The following is a 25203-nucleotide window of genomic DNA, read 5'->3' as shown; positions in this document are numbered from 1 at the left end:
CATAAAGCACAATAAAAGCACATTCTCACACATAATTATGTACGATTTCAGTATGAGAAGCTAACATATTGAACAGGTCAGATTTTTTTCAGTAGATAAAGAGAGAAGCTTAGAAATACTTTGTGTATTCATTCGGACAATTATTACAGAAGTCAAAAGAAATGCCTGAACGTAACTGATAGGAATACTGAACAATACCTCCAAGCATACAGATACGAATTCAACTCTTCTCTATTGTTTTACAACACACAACCTATAAAATTATTCTTCGAGTAGCGCCATTCAGTTTCTTTTTTTTAAACTATAGAGATTTCAGGGATGTTTATAGAAAAGAAACAATTTGGGACAAACTTATATGGAAAATATGTTCCTTGATAAGTTAATGATTAATTCATGGTGGTGATAGAGTCCGCCAAATTACTCACCTCAAACAGCTGATTCCCACAAGGCGTTTCTTGAAATCATGTGAACCAACCACCAAGTCTAAGAACCGTGGTACAATAAATGTTGTAAATGATTCTATGTCTGCAATTTCACACAAAGCAAATTGGCAGCACTCATAAACATCATCAAAATTTGCATCCCCACCACCTGAAAATAGGAAAAGCAACTGAATTGTTTGCAGTCACTCTAACTGCTAGTATTCAAGAGAGAGACATTATAATGACTTAACAAACAGGTGATTATGTTTTGAATAATCTGAAGAAAATTCAGTTATATCAAGTCAGGTACACCTTCAAAATACAGAAGCCCAAATACAGTATTCACTGTACACTCAATATTCTACAACATGGAACCGCATGTCTGCTATACCAATGTACATGGTTTGAGCAAGTTCTATGGAACAAGCCGTACGCTGCACATAACAAAAAACATGCTCCCTGTAGTAACTATGTAGTACACGAAACTGATCCAAGTAACATGTTTGTCAGACCAATGTACATGGCTTGAGCAAGTTGTATGGAAGAAGCAGTATGTTGACACCATACATAACAAGAAAAAACAACCATACAGAAGGTGTAACATAAATGATACATGGAACAACTGATGTGAGCAGTACAAACTAAAAGGACATAGAATGAGTCATTGCTCCTCCGTGCGTATATAGGCATGAGTTGCTGGTAGAGGGTACCATGCACACGCTTCCTACAGGTGTTCTCTAGTGGCTGGCCTACACTGATACAGCTGGTGTTTGGATTAACTACAAACGTGCCGTGACACTACCCTCGGAGCACTCACAATTGCAGGCGCTTGCAGCAGGATACAGTAAGCTTCTACCTCGTGTGAAGAGGGTGCCCAGGAGACGCAGGTGGCCTAACGAGAGACATATCCATTGGAACTGGACCAGAGGCATCTGGTGCCGACAGCGGGAGTGGGACACTGTGCCAGGCAGGCATCAGGGCTTTGAGCCAGAGCGCACGAAGATGCAGACAATCCCAAGGGCAGTTGTCCCGTACGACACCCGATGACAGCATCGAGAAGGAGAGTGCCAATCATCAGCAGGCAAGCCACAATGCAAAGGAGACATAGCTGGATCCAAGGGCATCAATGGCTGCGGTGATGATGGTGAGGGGGGCAGGAGAGGCTGGAAAAGTAAGCTGTGGCAATGGAGCTGATGACAGAGATGGACCCATGCCAGGTGCCAGGAAGCTGAAATCCCAAGGCATCGCTTGTGGAAGAGGCAGCCAATGGGATGGGGGCATCTCCACACCAGGCGATGATGGGCTCAAGGCAGAGGGTGGCAAGGCGGGCTACGGGGCTGCACCAGCAAACTGAGAGCTTCTGGTGGCGAGTGGTGGCACAACTGATCAAAGAGGCACAGCACCAGCTCTTTGGCTGTACCCAACCATGGCAGGTGCAAAACAGGCCGCGGAAAGTGGGAGAGCATGCTTGGTTGTTGGCTGTGAAGTTACTCAGTTGGGCTCCGCTCCTCCATAAGAGTTAAGTGACAGATGTTCAGAAAGCAGAAAAGGCAGTGTCCAGGGAAAATTCACAACAATTTTTTTTCATTTGAGACTTGAACGTATACACTAATTTTTCCACCTCACTATTTGATTGAAGGTGGAATTGTTGATCAGTAACTTGTGCAATGCCATGATGGGAACAAAACAATTGAAAGGTGCGAGAAGCAAACTGGGGCCCATTATCAGAAACAAGTACAAACCAACCCTTCAAAAGCACACTAACTGTAACTTCAGCCAATGTCGACACACCCTGAAGAATGTAAGGAAACCTTGAAAATGCATCCACAAATAAGAGCCACTACAAATTAAAGAAGGGACCCGCAAAGTCTACATAAATGCATCCCATGACTGGTGTGGAGAAGGCCGGGCGACAGAGATGCCCTGGAAACTGTCTGCTGTCATGTGTACTGCTCACAAGCCAGGAAAAAAAAGACAGACAGACAGACAATTTCGCCATCAATCCCTGTCCAAAAAAAATGTCTCCTAGCTAACACTCTAGTGCATGAAACTCCCTAAAAGCCCTGTTGGAGAAGGTGTAGAATCTTGCACCATAACACTGCGGGAACAAATACTCTGAGAGGGAGGTCTTACATAGACAACAGCAAAACACCATCAAAAACAGAGAAGCAACACCATAAGGAGAAATAGTTGCACAGGGGTCCAAAGCCCGACTCGGCGGTTTACCTGGCCAGCCTTGTTGAACAAACCGGACCACCAGGTGAAGAACCTGGTCAGCGGCAATGGCAGCTGCTATGTGCGAGCTTGTAATTGGGAAACCCTCAAATCATGAACTGCATTTCAATATCAAGATGGAAACAAAGCAATTCTTCACGAATGAAGATTGCAAAAGGTGTCCACGCTGGCATGTTTAGATGTAGATCAAAAATGGATTTCATAATTGTAGTGAGACAAGAATGCTGCCTAGCATTGTAGGCTTGTGGAGCCTTGTCAGGCAAGGAAGTGTGAGGGTTAAACAACGAAACCAAAGGTTTACGACCAGCAACAAGGTGAAACTTGGAGGCATACAAAAAAAATTTTGAAATTTTTGGAGAACATAGACTATGGCAATAGCCTCTTTTTTTCCACATTAGAGTAGGACTGCTGGGCTGGAATGAGGCATTTAGAGACGAGTGGGACAGCTATCTTTATACCGATAGTGTGACAATGTGTGTGCATCTGCACTATGCTGCCACCTACAGGCCACTCTGCACGCTGTTTGTAGCATGCTTACCAACTTACAGAACAATGGCACGAAATGTCAATTTGTTATTACAAATTTAAGGTTTTCATTTGACTCGCCCTCATATTTGCAGCTCTTTGTCAATGCATCTGCCCATCTTCCTCCTTTTTTCTCAACCTCCTGACACTGTGCCTGTTGGCAGCCTAGTCCCTGCACATTCCACCAGACAGCGTTCATCTCTCTCCCCACCTGTACACTACTGTTCCTTCCTTTTCCCCGCCTCTTCCAGATGCTGCTTGCACCCCAAGTACATTTGCATTCTGGCCCAACGTGCTGGAGTTGGCAGTCACGTGTGTATGAGGTGTGTGTGTGTGTGTGTGTGTGTGTGTGTGTGTGTGTGCGTGCGTGTCTTTTTTACTGATGAAGACTGTGGCTGAAAGCTTTATGTAAGTGTCCTTTAATTGTGCCTGTCTGCAACGTGACATGTCTTCTTTTCGGTAAATCACAATCTGTCTTTTCTTACATTGCTGAAATCCTTACCTGGAGTTTCCCTTGTTTGATTCATTTTACATTTCCATGTACACTCTCTATCAGACATTTAACTATTCACAAACACACTCATAAACAAGTTTACAATAGTCATCTTTAATAAGACATAATGCCACAATACTTAGAAACCCAGCTAGAAATTTTGAAAATAAGGCAACTTTGAAAAGAAGGCAACTTATGAGAGGACTAATACTATGCAGTTTTGTGCAGCTGTTGATGGACTTACTACAGAAAAACTGTTTTGAAGTTTCTGGAAAGTCTTCAAGACACTTTAGAGACCTCATTTCATTAGATGGCACTATCCACAATTTTCTCTGTCACAATGATAATGACACTGATGTGTAGATATGTGAGGAATATACATACAAAATTAAACACATTATACAGAAGTCTGCAAAAGCAATTGATTATATGCATTCAGCCTTAACATCGTAGATTAATATTGTGTCACTTACAGTGTCCATACAACCCACTGTATTCAAGTCTATCAAACTATCAACCACTAAGTTTGAATCCTTTTGCAGAGATGCCGATCCATTGCTTTCTACAATAAACAAATATGTTTTCCTTTTGGGGTTTCTGCCAGGCGAACCAAAGTTGTTAGATGCAGTACCTCTAACAGCTAGCGTGTATGAGGAAACAAAGAAAATTTATTGAATCAGTACAGACATAGGAACCACGTTATACTGGTGCATCTCTATTATTTGGATGCACTAATGTCTCTACAGTCTCAGTGACAACTGAAACACTGAATTGTACATTCCTGGAATGCAACCACCATATTCAAGCAAAACATGCCCTAGAAAAAACCATTGTAGCATATGGTAAAGTTCTCACTCCGAAAATTCTCTGAGAATTTCTTACTGAAATATGTCCAAAATGGGTTACCCATAGTAGAACTGTAAGAGATGTGCTGAAATTACTGAATATTTTGGAAGTAGTAGTTCAAGGTGCTCTTGCTGCACAAAAGACTGGCGGAAATCATCTAACATTCTCTAATTTCAAACCCACTGCAGTGACACTTCACATAAATTCAAAGCAAGAAAAAGACTTGCAAAAACCCAGACAAGAACTATGGCCATACTGTGTAATTTGTGAAGCTCACACTCATTGTGTCCAAGACTGCACTATAGTGACTGACAACTAATAATGTATAGATAAGTTAAAGCAGGATAATCGCTGTTTTATATTTGTACATCGGCATCACAGTACTAAAAACTGCAGTAGGAAGGGCAAGGTCTCATGTTCTAGTTGCATGAAACATCATCACAAAGCTGCCTGTACTGACACTGTTACTCCTGCTTCATCTTCTCAGAAAGTTATCGTTACTTCTGAAGGGAAAAATCAACATCAATTCACCTGATTTTACTTATCTTCCGATAGCTCAAGTTTGGGTGATGGACATTGAGTATTAAGCAGACTTACTCATTCTTTAGTCAGTTGAGCTTCATTTCCAAGTTGCCAAGCTAGAAATTATAGAACATTGCAACCTAACTGTCAGCACCTTTGAAATGTCTTCCACAGCTTCAGTGCACCTTACAGTCGTAGAATTCACTCTAAAGGGAATGTGGACCAATTCCATGACATATGTGAATGCATTTGAAAGCATATACTCATTTGCCGTGCAGCCAATTATACCTTCCAATATAAGGAAACTACTGCAAACCCTGATACTTCAGTTAGCAGACACAAACAATGACTCAGATCTTCCTATTGAGATCCTTATAGGAACAGATTATTATTGGAAAATTGTTAAAGATTCTCTTTAGATTTGGCTAACATCATCCATTGTACTGATACCTTCCATTCTAGGTTGGATTCTTAGTGGGAGAAAGTAGAAGAGTGGCCCCTTTCCCCAAAAAACCCTATGTTATGGTATGTAATAATCTTCAGCAAACAAAGAAGAAATTTATTTCACTGGAGAAAAACATAACAAAGAGCACCAACCTGAAACACATTTACAAGGCATAAATGAAAGGCCACATCAAAGAGAGATATGTGGAAGAAAGAGACATGAAATCGCACCTCCTGGACATACATCCAGCGACACAGTTTATCTGCCACTTCATGCAGTAAATAAAGAAAAGTTTGATGTCATGAAAAGGAGGGTGGCATTCAATGGTTTGTCACGTGAAAAGAATGCTCATTCACTGAATGACTCTTTAGAAATAGGCCCTAATTTCCTTCCCGACATTCTTTCAGTTTTACTGTGATTCTGTCTATATCCAGTAGTCTTAATTGCCAATATCAAACAAGCATTTTTACAGTTAGTTCTTCATGGGAAAGAAAGAGATCTCGTGGGGTTTTTATTTATTTAAAGTAATCACAGACCAATAACGAAACTACATCACAATTGACAAAAAAGATTATGTATCACTTCACCAGACTACCTTTAGGACTGCCGGCCGCGGTGGCCGTGCGGTTCTGGCGCTGCAGTCCGGAACCGCGGGCCTGCTACGGTCGCAGGTTCGAATCCTGCTTCGGGCATGGGTGTGTGTGATGTCCTTAGGTTAATTAGGTTTAAGTAGTTCTAAGTTCTAGGGGACTTATGACCTAAGATGTTGAGTCCCATAGTGCTCAGAGCCATTTGAACCTTTAGGACTCACCTGCAGCCCATTTCTTCTCATGTCGCACTAAAAGAACTTGCTACAATGCATAAAATAAATTTTCCTTGAACCGTTTTACTTGTTGAAGAGAACATATACATGGATGATTTTGTAGCAGATGCTGAAGATGACAGCACCATGATTAATTTGTATTACAAGCTTATGGCACTCGTAGGACACTTCAGCTTAACAATGGCGAATGAGCCAAAAGCTCATGCCAACTGACTGAAATATGGCTGTCACAAGGTGTCATAAATTTTACAGATATGGAGGTACTAGGAGTCCTCTGGAACACATGGACTTAAACATTATGCACAGCAATGTCGTTGACAATATTATAGAATGTCTTGCCACTAAGTGAGATGCATTTCGCAGTATTGCCAGATCCTGAGAGCTATAGGGTATATTGTCATCTGTGCCCTTCAATGGAAATGTATTTTTCCAGGAAATTTGGTCAGGAGGAACTGAATGGGACAAGCTCTTACCTGTTGACAGACAATGGAAAATATGGGTATCAACTTTACCACCATGTTCAAACATACACATGGACTAATGGGTTGGTGTTTCTGCAGGAACTGAATCGGAAGTCCATTGTGCATTTCCTCCAATTCTTATACGTAATTAGCGACTTTTTAGCTTAACAGATTAAAAGCTAATCAGTGGGTTTAATTTAAATTTATTCATTCTCTGTCTTGTAATACATTGCATCAGCCAAAATGCAGCCCCACTGTGAATATTGTTCTCAAACATGGGATGAGTTGGGTGACATTTGTAAGCACTGGACATCGCCCTGACTACTGTCAAACGACTGACAGCTGCTGTAAATTGGTGTGTTGGAGAGTCGTGTACCTGTGATACCTGTACTAGAGATAACGTAAATATTATCCTCTCCTGTGGATGCTGTCTCCTCTGCAGAAAGTACAGGATCTGTCTTTACTCATCCACCTGACTGCAAGTGGCATGTCAATGGTAATCTAGGCATCCTGTAAAGGGTGGATGGGGCCAGGAAGGACTCAGGGTGTTCTACCAGTCCCCCTAACCAAGAAATCTGAGGTGTTGGCTTTCACTGAAACTGAAAATGAGTCAGTGGGACTCATTTCGCCTGCTTTGGGGAAACCTGTTTTGTCTGGTATCAGGAGGAGGCAGTCGCAAAAGGGTAGGGGTCTAGTAATTGTCAGCAGTTCAAATGTATGGCAAATGACAGTATCTCTTAGGCAAATGGCAGCAAAGGACAGGAAAGGGCACCAGGTTCACTCAGTGTATATGCCTGGGTGTCTCACTCAACCTGTTGAAAGGCTATTCCAGCAGCCACTGAGGGAACAGGCTGCAACCAACTGCAGATTGTGGCACACACTGGAACAAAAGATGCCTGCCATCTGTGCTCTGAGGTTATTCTTGGGTCATTCCAGTGACTGACAGAGAAGGTTGAGAAGACCAGCCTTGCACATGGAGTTTCGACGATGCTCACAATTTGCATCATTGTCCCCAGATTTGATTGTGGACCTTTGGATCTGTGATGAATGAAAGGACTGAACCAAAGACTTCGAAAGTCAGTGACAAGCTACACTGCAACTTTCTGGGCTTATGTCAAATGGTTGAGAACTGTAGGGTCCCCCTAAAAGAGTCAGGTATGCACTACACATCAGAGGCTGCTATGTTAGGTTATACACAAGGGCTTTTCAGATTAGGCGACACACTATCCAATCCAGATAACAATAGCTGTAGGAAACCCCCAAGTACCAGTGTAAGATCGAAAGAGATATCTCCCACAGGTGAGAGTGTTAAAACCCTAATGGTAAACTACTGAAGCATTTGCAACAAAATGCCAGAATTTGAAGCACTCATGAAAACCAGTGAAGCTAAGATAATACTAGGTACCAGAGAGCTGACTGAAACCTGAAATTGATAGCAGTGAGATTTTTCGGGAAAATATCGAAAGGATAGGCCAACTGGAAATGGAGGTGGTGTACTTCTAGTAGACATGAAACTCAAATTCACTGAAGCTGCACGTGTGATTGTTTGAGCAACACTCAGTATGAGTGGTGGGCATAAAATGATAATCCCCCACCAGACTCATCTCCTGATGTAACCAAAAAATTTGGAGAAAACCTCATTTCACTTGTATGTTCCCCAATCATGCTGTAATCATCAGTATAGACTTTAATCATCCAACAATTAATTGGAAAAATTAGTGTTGTTATTAGTGGGCATGATAAGACATTCTGTGACACTTTACTAAATACCTTCTCCAAAAAGTGTGTAGAACAGATAGTTAGGAACCCCACTCATGATGGAAATATATTGGATCTAACAGCAACAAATAGACCTGCTCTTGGAGGATGTCCACATCGAAACTGGTATCAGTGACCATGATGCAGTTAGAATAGTTGACTATGCACTGAATAGATATCTACTAGTAGAACAATTAATAATGGGAGGGAACCTGCATGATATACAGTCCCTGTAAAGTAACGTCTAAAGAAACGAAAAACTGCATAATAGGTGTAAAACAAAGCATAAGGCTATAGATGGAGACATGCTGAATGAAACACATTTGGTTGTCAAGAGAGCGATGTATGATGCCTTCAATGAGTATCACAGCAGAATATCATCACATGGTCTTCCACAGAAACCAAAGAAATTCTGGTCATGTGAAAAAATTTAGTGTCCAGTTTCTAGTGACTGAGACAGGAAATGAAATTGAGGGTAACAAAGCAAAAACCGAAATGCTTAACTTCATTTTCAAATGTTCCTTTAAAAAGGAAAACCCCAAGGAGAATTTCCCCAATTTAATCCTTGTGCCACTGAAAAGATAAGCGAAATAATTATTAGTGTCAGTGGTGTCAACAAACAGCTGAAATCGTTTAAATTGAACAAATCTCTAGGTCCCAATGGAATCCCTGTTAGATTCTATATTGAATTTGTAGCTGTGTTAGCCCTTCTTCTAACTATAATCTACTGCAGATCGCTCAAACAAAACACTATGCCCAGTCAAGGGTAGTCGACGTGATCCGCAAAACTACCATCCAATATCTTTGATGTTGATTTGTTGCGGAATCTTTGAATGTGTTCTGAGGGATGGAACAGGAAAAAGCCTTAATAACTGGTACAATGGGATTTACCCTCTGCTATGCATCTCATAGTGGTTTGTAGATGCAGATGTGTTTCCCAAGTATCAGAAAAGGCCTACACAGCAGTCTTTTATGTATGGTACACCAAACGTGTCCATTTAGTGTGCAGCAGAAACAAACCTAGGTCCCATTAAGAGGATAACTCTTCCATGGCTAAAACTTCAAGCAACACTTCTTGGACCATGACTAGTTCATTATTTCTGTAAGGCTGCAAGCCACGATGTGAGTTGTACAACACTGTGAGATGACTGAATTGAACAGTCTTAGGATGGATATGACATGACCCTAACTGATGGAAGACCTTTGTGTCAAACAGTATACAAAAACTAACAAATCTATCACACTGGAGACACTGCCCTGGTGAGAAAAACTCGGCTGATCTGCTCTCCAGAGATACCACAGCAAGCAAAACTTCAGTATGCTACTATATGGTTCCATGAGCCCGTTCTGTCAACAAAGAAAAGAACATGGTAGCATGATTTATATAGGTGAAAGACCATTCTTTGCCAAGGAATAAATTAACAGACTAGTCCTTCACAGTAAAAACAGTACTCCCTATTTTAACAGTTATGTGGTATATTAACTACTGCAAATCACAGGATGGACACTTGCTTCAAATGACAGCTAAATGAAAATGGGGCACCTGGTGAACTGACAGCATCAGACTTGCCCAGAGCACTTACTTAATGGACTCAGGTTGTTCCACAACATTTAGTGATTGAACTGTGTGCTCTGCACAAAATTCAAAGATAGCTCGTATCAACTTGTTCCTGGATAGTGGTCTTATTAGTCTCAGTGGACATTTGTAGTTTGTGGGATTACCCAGAGACCAATGCCAAACTATTCTTCTCAACTAATACAACCATTTCACCAGCTTACTGATCCAGCAGACTCATATTTGACAGCACCACCCTGGAGTAATGATAGTGTTAGATGAACTGAGAACAGGATACTGGATTCTTAGCACTACACAGGTAGTTAAAAATGTTCTACACTGATGCCTATCCTGCAAGATGGTGAAGGGTCACTTTGCTCAACAGAGACTAGACTCGGTTACCAGGGTTACCAGTTGAATGAGTAGCATCACTGGAACTATTTGAAGTAACAGGTATTGACTTTGCTGACCCGTTACACATCTGACAGGAACATACTAGAATAAGGCACATAGTGCTCTATTCACATGAACAATAACACATGACCTGCTACTGGAACTATGCTCGGTTATATCAAATGAAAAATTTCTTCGAGCCTTGCAAAGGTTTGTGGGAAGACAAAGAATGTCCAACACAATATATACTGACAATGCTGCTACCTTTCATTCTGTGCACACAGAGGTGAAAGAGCTCTGGCGTGCTCTCACGGGAAGAAAAACGTAAGAATATCTTGCCCAGCAAGCTATCAAGTGGAAATTCATTACCCCACAAATGCCTTGGTTGGGAGATGGTGGAGGCGGATGGTAGGATCTGTCAAATGCTGTCCAAGTAAGATTTTCTGATGGCTGCAATTGGATGACGAAGGTCTTAACGCAATACTGGTCAGCATAGAAGCAGCACTAAATAGAATGCCAATTACACAAGGGGGAGGGGAATCTGAGCCACAGATGCCAGCACATTTCCTTGAGGAACTCAACAGTGGGACCTGGTGCCTTAGAACAAAGAAACACGTACCATAGTGAGTAGAAGAGAAAGTTTGCTGACTCTCCTAGTTCACCAATTCTACTGCAAGATGTCACCTGCGCTGTTTGTGACCCAAGGAAGTTCATATTACTACAGCAATTGCAGTACATGAACTGATTCATTCAAGAAATTTATATAATGAAATGAAAAGTATGTGGATATAGTTAACTAACCTTAGCATACGTCAGCTGTCCATTAGTGTAGACAGTTTCCAGGCAGTCTTCGAAGTTTTTGAAGACTTCAGCTCTCTCCGAATTTGTTTAAGACCCATGAACAACTGGCATTTCAAATAATGAAGAATCAGCTTAGGAATGATGTCCATCACATCATCTTCACACACCCAATTTTAGATATTTCAACACTAATGTCATCCAAACTATTTAAACATTCATAATAAAAAGTGTCATTCCATAAACTGTTCTGAAGGAGTTTTACCGTGATGAATTTTTCCACCTCGATAAAAACACAGAAGGTGTCTTTCCTGTAGAAGACCCATAATCATTACTAGACATCAATAAAGAGAGTGGCTTCTCAGATGAATTCCCATTTAGAATTTTTATTTGTCAAACATCTAACATCCCATGACAAAAAGCATACTTCTAAAATAAAACAAGAACTCCCTCTCTAAAAGCCCAATGCCCAAACGAATCCAATTTTTCTTCACCATTTACACTGGCTGAATTGGATGAGGCCTTGAAACAAACGAAACATGGTAAAGAGCCTGGTCTGGCTAATATACACTCAGAATTTCTGATGAACATGGGTAATGGTGAAAAAAAATGGCTGATCCACTTCTTCTCCAACATCCTAGATAGTGGATCACTGCCCAATGAGCTAAAGAGAACAAAAATTGTGGCTATTTTGAAACTGGGTAAACCAGCTGACCACCCACAAAGCTCCAGACCAATTTCCCTTTTGAGCTGTACTTATAAACTCTTGGAGAGTCTCATCTATAACAGAATTAGCGGCTTCATCCAGGAACATATTCCAGCTGAGCAAGCGGATTTCAGGTCTCAGAGAAGTTGCTGCAACCAGGTAGTGTCCCTAACAACTTTCATAGAGGCTGGTTTCCAGAAAAACATGAAGACATCTGTTGCGTTCGTAGACATAAGTGTGGCATATGACACAGTCTGGAGAGAAGGGATGATATACAAATTACTAAAATGTATCCAATGCCAAAAAATTGTAACTCTCATCAACACCATGACATTGTTGTTGTTGTGGCCTTCAGTCCTGAGACTGGTTTGATGCAGCTCTCCATGCTACTCTATCCTGTGCAAGCTGCTTCATCTCCCCTATTCAATACTTCATCATTAGTTATGTGATCTACCCATCTAATCTTCAGCATTCTTCTGTAGCACCACATTTCAAAAGCTTCTATTCTCTTCTTGTCTAAACTATTTATCATCCATGTTTCACTTCCATACATGGCTACACTCCATACAAATACTTTCAGAAATGACTTCCTGACACTTAAATCTATACTCGATGTTAACAAATTTCTCTTCTTCAGAAACGCTTTCCTTGCCATTGCCAGTCTACATTTTATATCCTCTCTACTTCGACCATCATCAGTTATTTTGCTCCCCAAATAGCAAAACTCCTTTACTACTTTAAGTGTCTCATTTCCTAATCTAATTCCCTCAGCATCACTCGACTTAATTCGGCTACATTCCATTATCCTCGTTTTGCTTTTGTTGATGTTCATCTTATATCCTCCTTTCAAGACACTATCCATTCTGTTCAACTGCTCTTCCAAGTCCTTTGCTGTCTCTGACAGAATTATAATGTCATTGGTGAACCTCAAAGTTTTTATTTCTTCTCCATGGATTTTAATACCTACTCCAAATTTTTCTTTTGTTTCTTTCACTGCTTGCTCAATATACACATTGAATAACATCGGGGAGAGACTACAACCCTGTCTCACTCCCTTCCCAACCACTGCTTCCCTTTCATGTCCCTCGAGTCTTATAACTGCCATCTGATTACTGTACAAATTGAAAATAGCCTTTCGCTCCCCGTATTTTACCCCTGCCATCTTTAGAATTTGAAAGAGAGTATTCCAGTCAACATTGTCAAAAGCTTTCTCTAAGTCTACAAATGCTAGAAACGTAGGTTTGCCCTTCCTTAATCTACCTTCTAAGATAAGTCGTAGGGTCAGTATTGCCTCACGTGTTCCAACATTTCTACGGAATCCCTGAGGTCGGCTTCTACTAGTTTTTCCATTCGTCTGTAAAGAATTTGTGTTAGTATTTTGCAGCTGTGACTTATTAAACTGATAGTTCGGTAATTTTCACATCTGTCAACACCTGCTTTCTTTGGGATTGGAATTATTATATTCTTCTTGAAGTCTGAGGGTATTTCGCGTGTTTCATACATCTTGCTCACCAGATGGTAGAGTTTTGTCAGGACTGGCTCTCCCAAGGCCGTCAGTAGTTCCAATGGAATGTTGTCTACTCCGGGGGCCTTGTCTCGACTCAGGTCTTTCAGTGCTCTGGCAAACTCTTCACGCAGTATCATATCTCCCATTTCATCTTCATCTACATCCTCTTCCATTTCCATAATATTGTCCTCCAGTACATCGCCCTTGTATAGACCCTGTATATACTCCTTCCACCTTTCTGCTTTCCCTTCTTTGCTTAGAACTGGGTTTCCATCTGAGCTCTTTTGATGTTCATGCAAGTGGTTCTCTTATCTCCAAAGGTATCTCCTTACCCCTAGTGAAATAAGCCTCTACATCCTTACATTTGTCCTCTAGCCATCCCTGCTTAGCCGTTTTGCACTTCCTGTCGACCTCATTTTTGAGACGTTTTTATTCCTTTTTGCCTGCTTCATTTACTGCGTTTTTATATTTTCTCCTTTCATCAATTAAATTCAATATATCTTCTGTTACCCAAGGATTTCTACTGGCCCTCGTCTTTTTACCTATTTGATCCTCTGCTGCCTTCACTACTTCATCCCTCAAAGCTACCCATTCTTCTTCTACTGTATTTCTTTCCCCCATTCCTGTCAATAGTTCCCTTATGCTCTCCCTGAAACTCTGTACAACCTCTGGTCCCATCTCCTTAAATTCCCGCCTTTTTGCAGTTTCTTCAGTTTTAATCTACAGTTCATAACCAATAGATTGTGGTCAGAGTCCATACCTGCCCCTGGAAATGTCTTACAATTTAAAACCTGGTTCCTAAATCTCTGTCTTACCATTATATAATCTATCTGAAACCTGTATCTCCAGGCTTCTTCCATGTATACAGCCTTCATGAACCAAGTGTTAGCTATGATTAAGTTGTGCTCTGTGCAAAATTCTACCAGACGGCTTCCTCTTTCATTTCTTAGCCCCAATCCATATTCACCTACAACGTTTCCTTCTCTTCCTTTTCCTACTACCGAATTCCAGTCACCCATGACTGTTAAATTTTTGTCACCCTTCACTATCTGAATAATTTCTTTTATTTCATCATACTATCTGAATAATTTCTTTTATTTCATCATACATTTCTTCAATTTCTTCGTCATCTGCAGAGCTAGTTGGCATATAAACTTGTACTACTGTAGTAGGCGTGGGCTTCGTATCTATCTTGGCCACAATAATGCGTTCACTATGCTGTTTGTAGTAGCTCACCCGCATTCCTATTTTCCTATTCATTGTTAAACCTACTCCTGCATTACCCCTATTTGATTTTGTGTTTATAACCCTGTAGTCACCTGACCAGATGTCTTGTTCCTCCTGCCACCGAACTTCACTAATTCCCACTATATCTAACTTTAACCTATCCATTTCCCCTTTTAAATTTTCTAACCTACCTGCCCGATTAAGGGATCTGACATTCCACGCACCGATCCGTAGGACACCATGATAAACAATAGATATTTCCATGTTTACTTGGGAGAAAATGTGAGCAAGGAGAGGAAATTAAGTAATGGTCTACCACAGGGCCCCGTCTTAGCCCCCCTATTATTCAACCTATACCTCTCTGATCTCCCCATACCAGGTCAAAAAAATTCTGGTACGCAGACAATATCACTCTTGCTTGTAAAACCAAGGACCTAGGACAAGCCAAGACAATTCTCACAGAAGATCTAGCCATTATGAGCACCTATTTTAGAATGTTGCGACAATCCCGGTACAAGTAAAACTGAAGTATGTCCATTCCATTTAACAAACAAACAAGCTAATGCGGAGCTCAGGCTGAAACTTAATGGAAACACTCTTCGCCTTAACAAGTACCCTAAGTACTTTGATGTCACCCTTGAATGCACCCTTCCACGTGGAAAGCATCTTGAAAATACTGTTGCCAAGATAAAAACTTGTAACAATATCATTCAAAAATTGTGTGGAATGATGTTGGGAGCTTCAGCAGATACCTTGTGCACATCATCCATTGTGCTGGTCTCCTCAGCAGTCGAGTATTGTGCCCCAGTGTGGCTAAACAGTTAAAAATTAACTTGATCCACACCCAGTTGAATAACTGGGGCAATCCGATCAACACTGATTTATTGGCTTCCTCTGCTGAGTAACATCTATCCACCTGCAATCCACAGAAACGATGCCTTGCTTAAGGAATACCGCAAGATACAGAAGAACCTGGACTTACCCATACATGAAGACATACCATGTTTACAACAAAAAAGACTCCGTTCAAGAAACCCACCAATATGGCAAGCAGAAAAGCTAGATGCCAGTAATACTGTGGGTGAGAGACCTGTGGAACCAAACCTGTCAACTTATTGAAAATCCTGAAGTGTGTGAGTGGTTCCAAAAGTATAACTGTGATACTGCTAGCACAGAACTCGACAGGAAACTGTGTGTCAAATTGAACAGAGCTCACACTGGGCATGGACGATGTGCAGACTCTCTTTACAAATGGGGTGTTGCAGAGTAGTCTCTGGTTGTGACTGTGGGACTCCAAAACAGAAAATCAAGCACATCAGAGATTAATGCCCCTTACGTTCCTGCCAGGGGAGTTGGAGCGACCTCATGAAAGCTGATGGTATGGTTCTTATATAGATTAGAAACCTAGATATTGACATTTAATTAGTTTTATATGTAGTTTTGTATTTTCATATTCCTGTTATATATAGTATTACTGATGTTATATGTCTGTAATTTTAAACTGCATGTGAGCTGCACGAATAAATAAATAAAATTCCATTTAGAAGGCATTCTGTGAATCTTCTTGTGTGATGCACCACACACACACACACACACACACACACACACATACACACACACACACACACACACACACACACACACACAAACAACCTTTATTTTAGTAAACTAGTTGCTTATGATTCATAAAGCATAAAATTCATTATCTTACCTTCAAAGACTTGAAGTTTACAGTTAACCATGTTACTCATAATCTCTTCTGTATGTATTTTGGCCAGTTTCTTAAAACACGTAATGGCTTCAAGTCTAAAATTTTGAAATTAAAAAGAATTAGAACTGATGTAACTATTCATTTTCTTCTATTTGGGGTCCATCAACAGGATAACATCTGGGTGGGTTAGCAATAATAATCAAAGAAATAATTGTTACCTTAACTTTTTCTTTTTCGATTGTTTGAGGCAACCAGCTAAAATGTCATACAGCTTACAGCGGCTATTACTATCTAAACAGTTAATAATAATACTCAGTCCACAAAGAGCTTCGACTAACATCTCTTCATTTTCTGTCACAACTGCATCTAAATATAAGGAACACAAATCTCTACGAATTTGCAGCAGTTCTTCTGCTTCTGAAATAAAAGTAAAATAAATGAGAATGGATACAACCATTTTATAGGAAAACACACTACTTTATTTTACTGCTTCAGAATCATATAAATACCTTCTGATACCAGGCCTTTGTTATTGCAGACATTAAGAAAATTCGTTATAGTTTGCAACACAAGTGCTTTTTCAGTAAAAGTCTGATCTCTGTAGTACTGTGTTTGAAGAACTGGTGTAATCTGTAATCATAAGTTCAAATGATCTTTAGTGACAACAATTTTCCTTTCCTGGAACAATATGAAACAAGTGATTACTCATAACCATGATCACAATGTAGAACAAACCTTTTGGGCACTAATTTAGTCAACTAGATCAGATAACTTAAGACACTGAAAACTGTAAGAATGTCCATGAATAAAAAATGAATACACATTACTTCATCACTAGCTTTTAAAACAACATGGTTTTACTAAGTTATCAGGAGAAAATTACACAGAGCAAAGAACTCATTTATTGTCACGCCTTTTCTTGGCGCTCTAGGAAACTTTGCATTAACACCTGACATTATTACATATTTTGGCACAGGGGCAGTAACAGCATCTCAAGATCACCATAAAAGTCAGGTGTATATAAATTAAGGTTGCTGCAAACCACGACAAGGATCACTGAAACAATGAAAACTCTGCAAGTGAGAATTACATGCAAGAATAAAATACATGATGCCTGAGCTGTATTTCTGCAGCCTGGTTGGGTTGAAGGGTTGCGTTGGTTGGAGAGGACAGGGGGGAAAGGAGTTGGGGAGTGGGAGGGAGGGTTGTGGAAGGCTGGTTGACACATGGAAGAGAGGCAGCAGGTGCACAGTATAGGAGTGTGACACTGGTGCCAGCATTCCCAATCCACTCTTCCACATCGCTTGTTATCATGTGCTGCACAAACCCACCTCTGCTGGAGCAGGTGCCTGGGTCGCATTCCTACCCCTGCATCTGCTGCCTCCCTCCCAGTCATCATCCATCTTTTGCCTTCCCTCCCTCCTACTCCCCACCACCCTTGTCCCCTTGCCCACGCCATTCAACACAACCCTTCACCCCACCTGAAGGTAGAACTGCAGCCCCAGCACAGTGTACTCAGTCAATGCAATGTAACCGTACAAGTCTGTGTGTGTGTGTTTGTGTGTGTGTGTGTGTGTGTGTGTGTGTGTTGGGGGAGGGGTTTGTTTCAGTCTCTTTCATGCACCTTTCAATAACTCAATGTCACTGCTATTCAGTCATTAGCTAGTTTTGCTCCTAAAGTATGCATTATTATGTACATACAGATAAACAGGGACAGTATAAGAGAACAGAATTTAGAACAATTAATATCCTCTGCACATTCAAATATGTCATTAGCTACAAATGGTGCTTCAGTTATACTTTTTGTTCTGCAAAGTTATGCCACAATTTGTAATGAAATGCTGCAGGTTCTCCTTGGACGGTCTGCAGCACTTAGCAGTATGATATAGTGGGACTGTACTATGAACAAGAATATGGCTGTCACTGCTGGCTACTGTTCTTACATAGGAGAAGATGATGTTTCAGTTGTTACAGAATAAAATAATAGTGCTAGAGGCTCTTCAGCTACTGCAACTTATTCCATCTATTGTAAAAATGCAAACAGCAGGCTAGCTGCCTATGAGTAATATCAGGTAAAGATACTGAAACAGTGTGAATGAAATGTCTGACATTTGAGCTGTACTTTAATGGTTAATAAACCAAATGAATTGTTACTGAGCTATAATTTCACTATTGTTATCAGTAGAGAGTAAAAAAGGAAGAGATATATTGCCTTTAAAAAATTATGGTAAGTCTGCTCCATGAATGAGACCTATATCAATTCCAAACCAAAAATTTTTAACTGCTCTGTTACAAGGAGAATGTGGATTCGTGCAGATAAATCTGATACAAAACTGTCTTTAAAACCTACGAAGTGGAGCAATTACAATAACACCTTAGAACAGCAGAGGTGGTTACAAACTGTTGAACCTACATGTTTTCACCCACATGTTACATGGTATTTTATCACCAATTGTTATAGGTGGTATTTTCTGCCAGTTATATCATATGTCGAAATTCAATAAACAAGTATTTTGATCCACAAGTCTGAACATAGGTTGTACCCAGTGAGTTCAATGCTTAACTGAAGAGACTACTGAAAGGCATCTCTGCCTAGAAAACCGTGATGGTCTTTGGTGGAGTTGCCTTATTGTAACAGGGCAGTAGTACTTTTTGTTGTTCTTTTGCTTGTGACTTTAAAGTGATTCTGTTTCCTTTCTTAACAAACATGGTCAAGAGTTGTGTTGCATATCGATGCAGTAACTGATTGAGAACAGGAAGTGTATTCAATTCCATCTGTAATATATATAGCGTGTTCGAGAAGTTGAATCCCATTTCTGCCGAAATTTTTACAAAGGCACAGACGGTGTTTAGAAAGGATAGATTGCATGCAACCGGTGGCGGAGTGTTCGTCGCTGTTAGTAGTAGTTTATCCTGTAGTGAAGTAGAAGTGGATAGTTCCTGTGAATTATTATGGGTGGAGGTTACACTCAACAACCGAGCAAGGTTAATAATTGGCTCCTTTTACCGACCCCCCGACTCAGCAGCATTAGTGGCAGAACAACTGAGAGAAAATTTGGAATACATTTCACATAAATTTTCTCAGCATGTTATGGTCTTAGGTGGAGATTTCAATTTACCAGATATAGACTGGGACACTCAGATGTTTAGGACGGGTGGTAGGGACAGAGCATCGAGTGACATTATACTGAGTGCACTATCCGAAAATTACCTCGAGCAATTAAACAGAGAACCGACTCGTGGAGATAACATCTTGGACCTACTGATAACAAACAGACCCGAACTTTTCGACTCTGTAAGTGCAGAACAGGGAATCAGTGATCATAAGGCCGTTGCAGCATCCCTGAATATGGAAGTTAATAGGAATATAAAAAAAGGGAGGAAGGTTTATCTGTTTAGCAAAAGTAATAGAAGGCAGATTTCAGACTACCTAACAGATCAAAACGAAAATTTCTGTTCCGACACTGACAATGTTGAGTGTTTATGGAAAAAGTTCAAGGCAACCGTTAAATGCGTTTTAGACAGGTACGTGCCGAGCAAAACTGTGAGGGACGGGAAAAACCCACCGTGGTACAACAACAAAGTTAGGAAACTACTGCGAAAGCAAAGAGAGCTTCACTCCAAGTTTAAACGCAGCCAAAACCTCTCAGACAAACAGAAGCTAAACGATGTCAAAGTTAGCGTAAGGAGGGCTATGCGTGAAGCGTTCAGTGAATTCGAAAGTAAAATACTAGGTACCGACTTGACAGAAAATCCTAGGAAGTTCTGGTCTTACGTTAAATCAGTAAGTGGCTCGAAACATCATGTCCAGACACTCTGGGACGATGATGGCATTGAAACAGAGGATGACAAGCGTAAAGCTGAAATACTAAACACCTTTTTCCAAAGCTGTTTCACAGAGGAAGACCGCACTGCAGTTCCTTCTCTAAATCCTCGCACCAACGAAAAAATGGCTGACATTGAAATAAGTGTCCAAGGAATAGAAAAGCAACTGGAATCACTCAACAGAGGAAAGTCCACTGGACCTGACGGGATACCAATTCGATTCTACACAGAGTACGCGAAAGAACTTGCCCCCCTTCTAACAGCCGTGTACCGCAAGTCTCTAGAGGAACAGAAGGTTCCAAATGATTGGAAAAGAGCACAGGTAGTCCCAGTCTTCAAGAAGGGTCGTCGAGCAGATGCGCAAAACTATAGACCTATCTCTCTGACGTCGATCTGTTGTAGAATTTTAGAACATGTCTTTTGCTCGAGTATCATGTCGTTTTTGGAAACTCAGAATCTACTATGTAGGAATCAACATGGATTCCGGAAACAGCGATCGTGTGAAACCCAACTCGCATTATTTGTTCATGAAACCCAGAAAATATTAGATACAGGCTCCCAGGTAGATGCCATTTTCCTTGACTTCCGGAAGGCGTTCGATACAGTTCCGCACTGTCGTCTGATAAACAAAGTAAGAGCCTACGGAATATCAGACCAGCTGTGTGGCTGGATTGAAGAGTTTTTAGCAAACAGAACACAGCATGTTGTTCTCAATGGAGAGACATCTACAGACGTTAAAGTAACCTCTGGCGTGCCACAGGGGAGTGTTATGGGACCATTGCTTTTCACAATATATATAAATGACCTAGTAGATAGTGTCGGAAGTTCCATGCGGCTTTTCGCGGATGATGCTGTAGTATACAGAGAAGTTGCAGCATTAGAAAATTGTAGCGAAATGCAGGAAGATCTGCAGCGGATAGGCACTTGGTGCAGGGAGTGGCAACTGACCCTTAACATAGACAAATGTAATGTATTGCGAATACATAGAAAGAAGGATCCTTTATTGTATGATTATATGATAGCGGAACAAACACTGGTAGCAGTTACTTCTGTAAAATATCTGGGAGTATGCGTGCGGAACGATTTGAAGTGGAATGATCATATAAAATTAATTGTTGGTAAGGCGGGTACCAGGTTGAGATTCATTGGGAGAGTCCTTAGAAAATGTAGTCCATCAACAAAGGAGGTGGCTTACAAAACACTCGTTCGACCTATACTTGAGTATTGCTCATCAGTGTGGGATCCGTACCAGATCGGGTTGACGGAGGAGATAGAGAAGATCCAAAGAAGAGCGGCGCGTTTCGTCACAGGGTTATTTGGTAACCGTGATAGCGTTACGGAGATGTTTAACAAACTCAAGTGGCAGACTCTGCAAGAGAGGCGCTCTGCATCGCGGTGTAGCTTGCTCGCCAGGTTTCGAGAGGGTGCGTTTCTGGATGAGGTATCGAATATATTGCTTCCCCCTACTTATACCTCCCGAGGAGATCACGAATGTAAAATTAGAGAGATTAGAGCGCGCACAGAGGCTTTCAGACAGTCGTTCTTCCCGCGAACCATACGCGACTGGAACAGGAAAGGGAGATAATGACAGTGGCACGTAAAGTGCCCTCCGCCACACACCGTTGGGTGGCTTGCGGAGTATAAATGTAGATGTAGATGTAGATGTAAAAGATATCTAATATCTTTCCAGTTTTGCTCGTTCATGTTCAGTGCTTTTAAAGAAATCAGTGCATACAGTACAAAGGGAATACTGGACTCCATCAAAACATGGCATCACTTGTAGCTCTCAATTTACAAAAGACAGCTATATCTTCGACCAAGAGCTGATAGACAGGTGTTGTAGGAAGATGTTATACCAGGTTTATTCAGTTTTCCTGGCCATTTGCAACTGAAAATCAATCAGACAAGGCAACTTGTTTGGAATAAATCATCAGTTTCTGAGGTAAAACCATGTTTTTAACTAGCAACAGGATACACATTACTGTTAATGTGTCTTTCTGAATTTTTAGAGCTTGTAATTTTTGCTGATGGAGTCTTTTAATTTTGTTTCAGGAAAGGAATTAGATCCAAACCACAAATAAATTGTGTGAATTTGATGGCAATCATGAGAAGTGTAATGCAAGTGTTCAGACTGATGTCTCTCTCAGAATTGTGGCCCTTAGGAAAAAAGTGAGACGATTGCAGATGAAACTTAAGCAGTGTGAAAAAAAGGTGGAAACAATGGCAGAATAGATTACAGTGCTGAAAAGAAGAAACTGTGTAAATGACAGTCTGGAAAGAGTTCTTCAGGAACATTTTAGCGACATTTCTTTATACTTTACAGCTACCCAATGGAAAAACAGTGGTGCAAAGAAGCAATCCAGGCAATACAGTACACGGACCAAACAATTTGCCCTCACTCTGCATTTCTATTCTCCTATGGCATATAGATTTGTACGCTCTATGTTTCTTTTGCCCCAACCCAGCATTCTTCGTAGTTGGGTGTCATCAGTAAATTGCAAACCTGGCTATCTAAAAGAAGTTTTAACTGTGTAAAATATAATACAATTGACAAATGATACCTTAAAGAGTGTGCACTTATTTTTGATAGTTTGTCAATTAGGAAGCAACTTGTGTGGAACAATAAAAAAAGTGCATGCAGGCTATAATGATCTGGGCAACATTGTGAATATAGATGAAGAACTGGCTACTGAAGTTTTTCAGATGGTGCCATATACAGAAAAGTTTAAATGCACAACTGCATATTTAGTTGTGAATAAAATGTCATTAGATGTAATGGCTGAAACTGTGAGAGTGTGTACACTGGAACTGTTTTCTGTATTTGTTCTTATGAGGTCAGTGACATGTCATGGCACTGCTGTCAACATTCAGACACTGAAAAATCTTGGGTGCTCACTGAATCACGAAAATTTTGCCCCTTACTTCAAACATCCTGCCAATGACAGTAATGTTCATGCAATTCTTTATACATGCCCTACTCTGAAATTAGTTCGTAATACTTCAAATGAAAAGAAAATTATGAACTGTGAAGCTGGAGATATGAAGTGGAACTTTATTTGGAAGTTACATTATCTGCAAGAGTGTGAATCTTTAAAATCTGCCAATTCAGTCTCTGGTTTACATGTGAATTTCTGAATTTATTTATGTATTCTTCATAACTACAGTTTATAATCTAAAAAGCTAAAACAGGCCATACAAATCACATTTCCTTGGATAGTTATAAGTTATGTATTAATTATTTATTTCTGATACTTAATTTTTCTTAAAAAAAAAGATTTAAAAAAAAGGACTAAACTTCAACTACTACTACTATTACAAAACTACATTAAAACCCTTAACCAATTACCCAGTTACTAATCTACTACAAACACTAGAATTGGTTCTCTCTTTTTTCATTTATTTTGGTGCATTTAACTTGTACATTGTTGTTTCCACTACTGGATCCGCCCTCATGGTACCATGGTCAACAGCCATAGTCTGCTGGATTCCTTGCGTGTTGGGCAGCACATCAGCAACGTTTCCATTGAAGCGAGTAATTCCATCCATCACTGTTACTTCTTACAGTCCGCACTTCCATAATCACTTGCACTAATGCAATATAGATTCTGGAGACAGTATTTCACTTGGAGGTCGCCAACCTCAATCTTTTGCACATTGTCTAGCCTGGATGGAAGCATGATGACTTATGGTTGAATGCCTCGTGAAGTCTTCCTTGGCCTTCCAAGACGCACCAGGTCGACTCACTCCTCAGTGCAGCTTTGGGATTCCATATCCTTAATACCTGACATCCATTACCCATTGCATCTTCATCTTCATAGAGTGTAAGCCTCACAATGCGTGTTCCGGAGTGCCCACACTGCCACAGGCACAGCTATCACTCATCTGTCTTCTGATTTTGTATAGATATGTGGCATAAGGGCAATGGCCAGTCAGGTAATGTATCAATCCACTTGATGGGTTAAGAAATCTCATTTTTAATCTCTCCCTGGTGTTAGGGAGAAATTCATATATTCTCCCGTCAGTGTCCGAAGTGCCCCATTCATTCTTCCTCAGTTGCACAGTTGTAATATGCGATCTTTTATTGCCTTTTCAAACTGGCCTCAGTTCCAAGCATCCTTCGTACTCTACTCCCATTTGATTGCCTTTCTTTAACCAGTAAAAGGCTCCCCTTTCCCAAAGCATCATTCGGGGTATGGCCTTACGCCCCTGTTAATCTTAGTAGCAAGCCTCGTTGAACTCTTCTAACTATTGATGCTGAATTTTTACAATAAGACAATGAAAGTCTCTTAGCAGCCCAGACAATGAGCTCCAGTGTTGCTTATGCCATTGAATTTCTAGAGAGTTCCCAGCACCCAGATTTTCAGATGCCTCTGCCACTTCATCAGAATTATTGATAAACTGTTTAATGAGTGCAACTCTAGCAATGTTCATGCTAAGGGCTTCAAACAATCTTTGTGAGCTGAAAATGTAAATTATGGACTAATTTTCTTTGCTGTGCAGAAAACTTCCTTCAAACATAAAGCATTGATGGTGTGTGCATTAGTACACCACGACAAACATTTGTGCTGGGATTTTTTATGTGCATACATGATATTAGAAATCCGTCCCAGGAGTTTCTGTTTTGGGATACTGAACCCCTAAAGTATTTTTTAACGTACAAACTCTCACAAGATCATCTAGAACTCTTTCTTTCTTACATCAGTTCTATGTTTGGTTGGAACAATAATCCCACCACATTACTGTTCTAGCCGACTCTGAGAATAATGTTGCTCAAGAACAATGTTACTGCAAGTGACAAGAGTAATGTAGATGACACTGAGAAAATGAGCTCCTTCAGTTTTCATGAATTCAAATTCCATAAGAAGCAAAGTGATACGTTCACTGATGATAGTAATGATACTAGTTCTTTGAGGCTTTTGATTCAGGACTACTAAGCGAACTCCTGGATAAA

The 25203-nt window shown here is 40.5% G+C and overlaps 1 protein-coding gene across 1 annotated transcript in view; it reads right to left on the bottom strand.

The window, feature by feature from the left end:
- The window catches only part of LOC126183340 (MMS19 nucleotide excision repair protein homolog), a 232206-nt gene that overhangs the window by 98082 nt on the left and 108921 nt on the right, over positions 1-25203 (bottom strand). The window contains exons 8-11 of the mRNA XM_049925215.1: positions 16937-17057; positions 16646-16844; positions 16428-16522; positions 426-591 (exon numbers count right to left, since the gene is read on the bottom strand). Coding sequence (XP_049781172.1) covers positions 426-591; positions 16428-16522; positions 16646-16844; positions 16937-17057 — 581 coding nt within the window. The remainder of the gene's footprint in view (positions 1-425; positions 592-16427; positions 16523-16645; positions 16845-16936; positions 17058-25203) is intronic.

This window comes from Schistocerca cancellata, chromosome 1 (assembly GCF_023864275.1).
Source record: "Schistocerca cancellata isolate TAMUIC-IGC-003103 chromosome 1, iqSchCanc2.1, whole genome shotgun sequence".
NCBI classification, from domain to species: domain Eukaryota; kingdom Metazoa; phylum Arthropoda; class Insecta; order Orthoptera; family Acrididae; genus Schistocerca; species Schistocerca cancellata.
The sequence above is the reverse complement of the archived record's forward strand: the minus strand, read 5'-3'. Positions and strand labels throughout refer to the sequence as shown.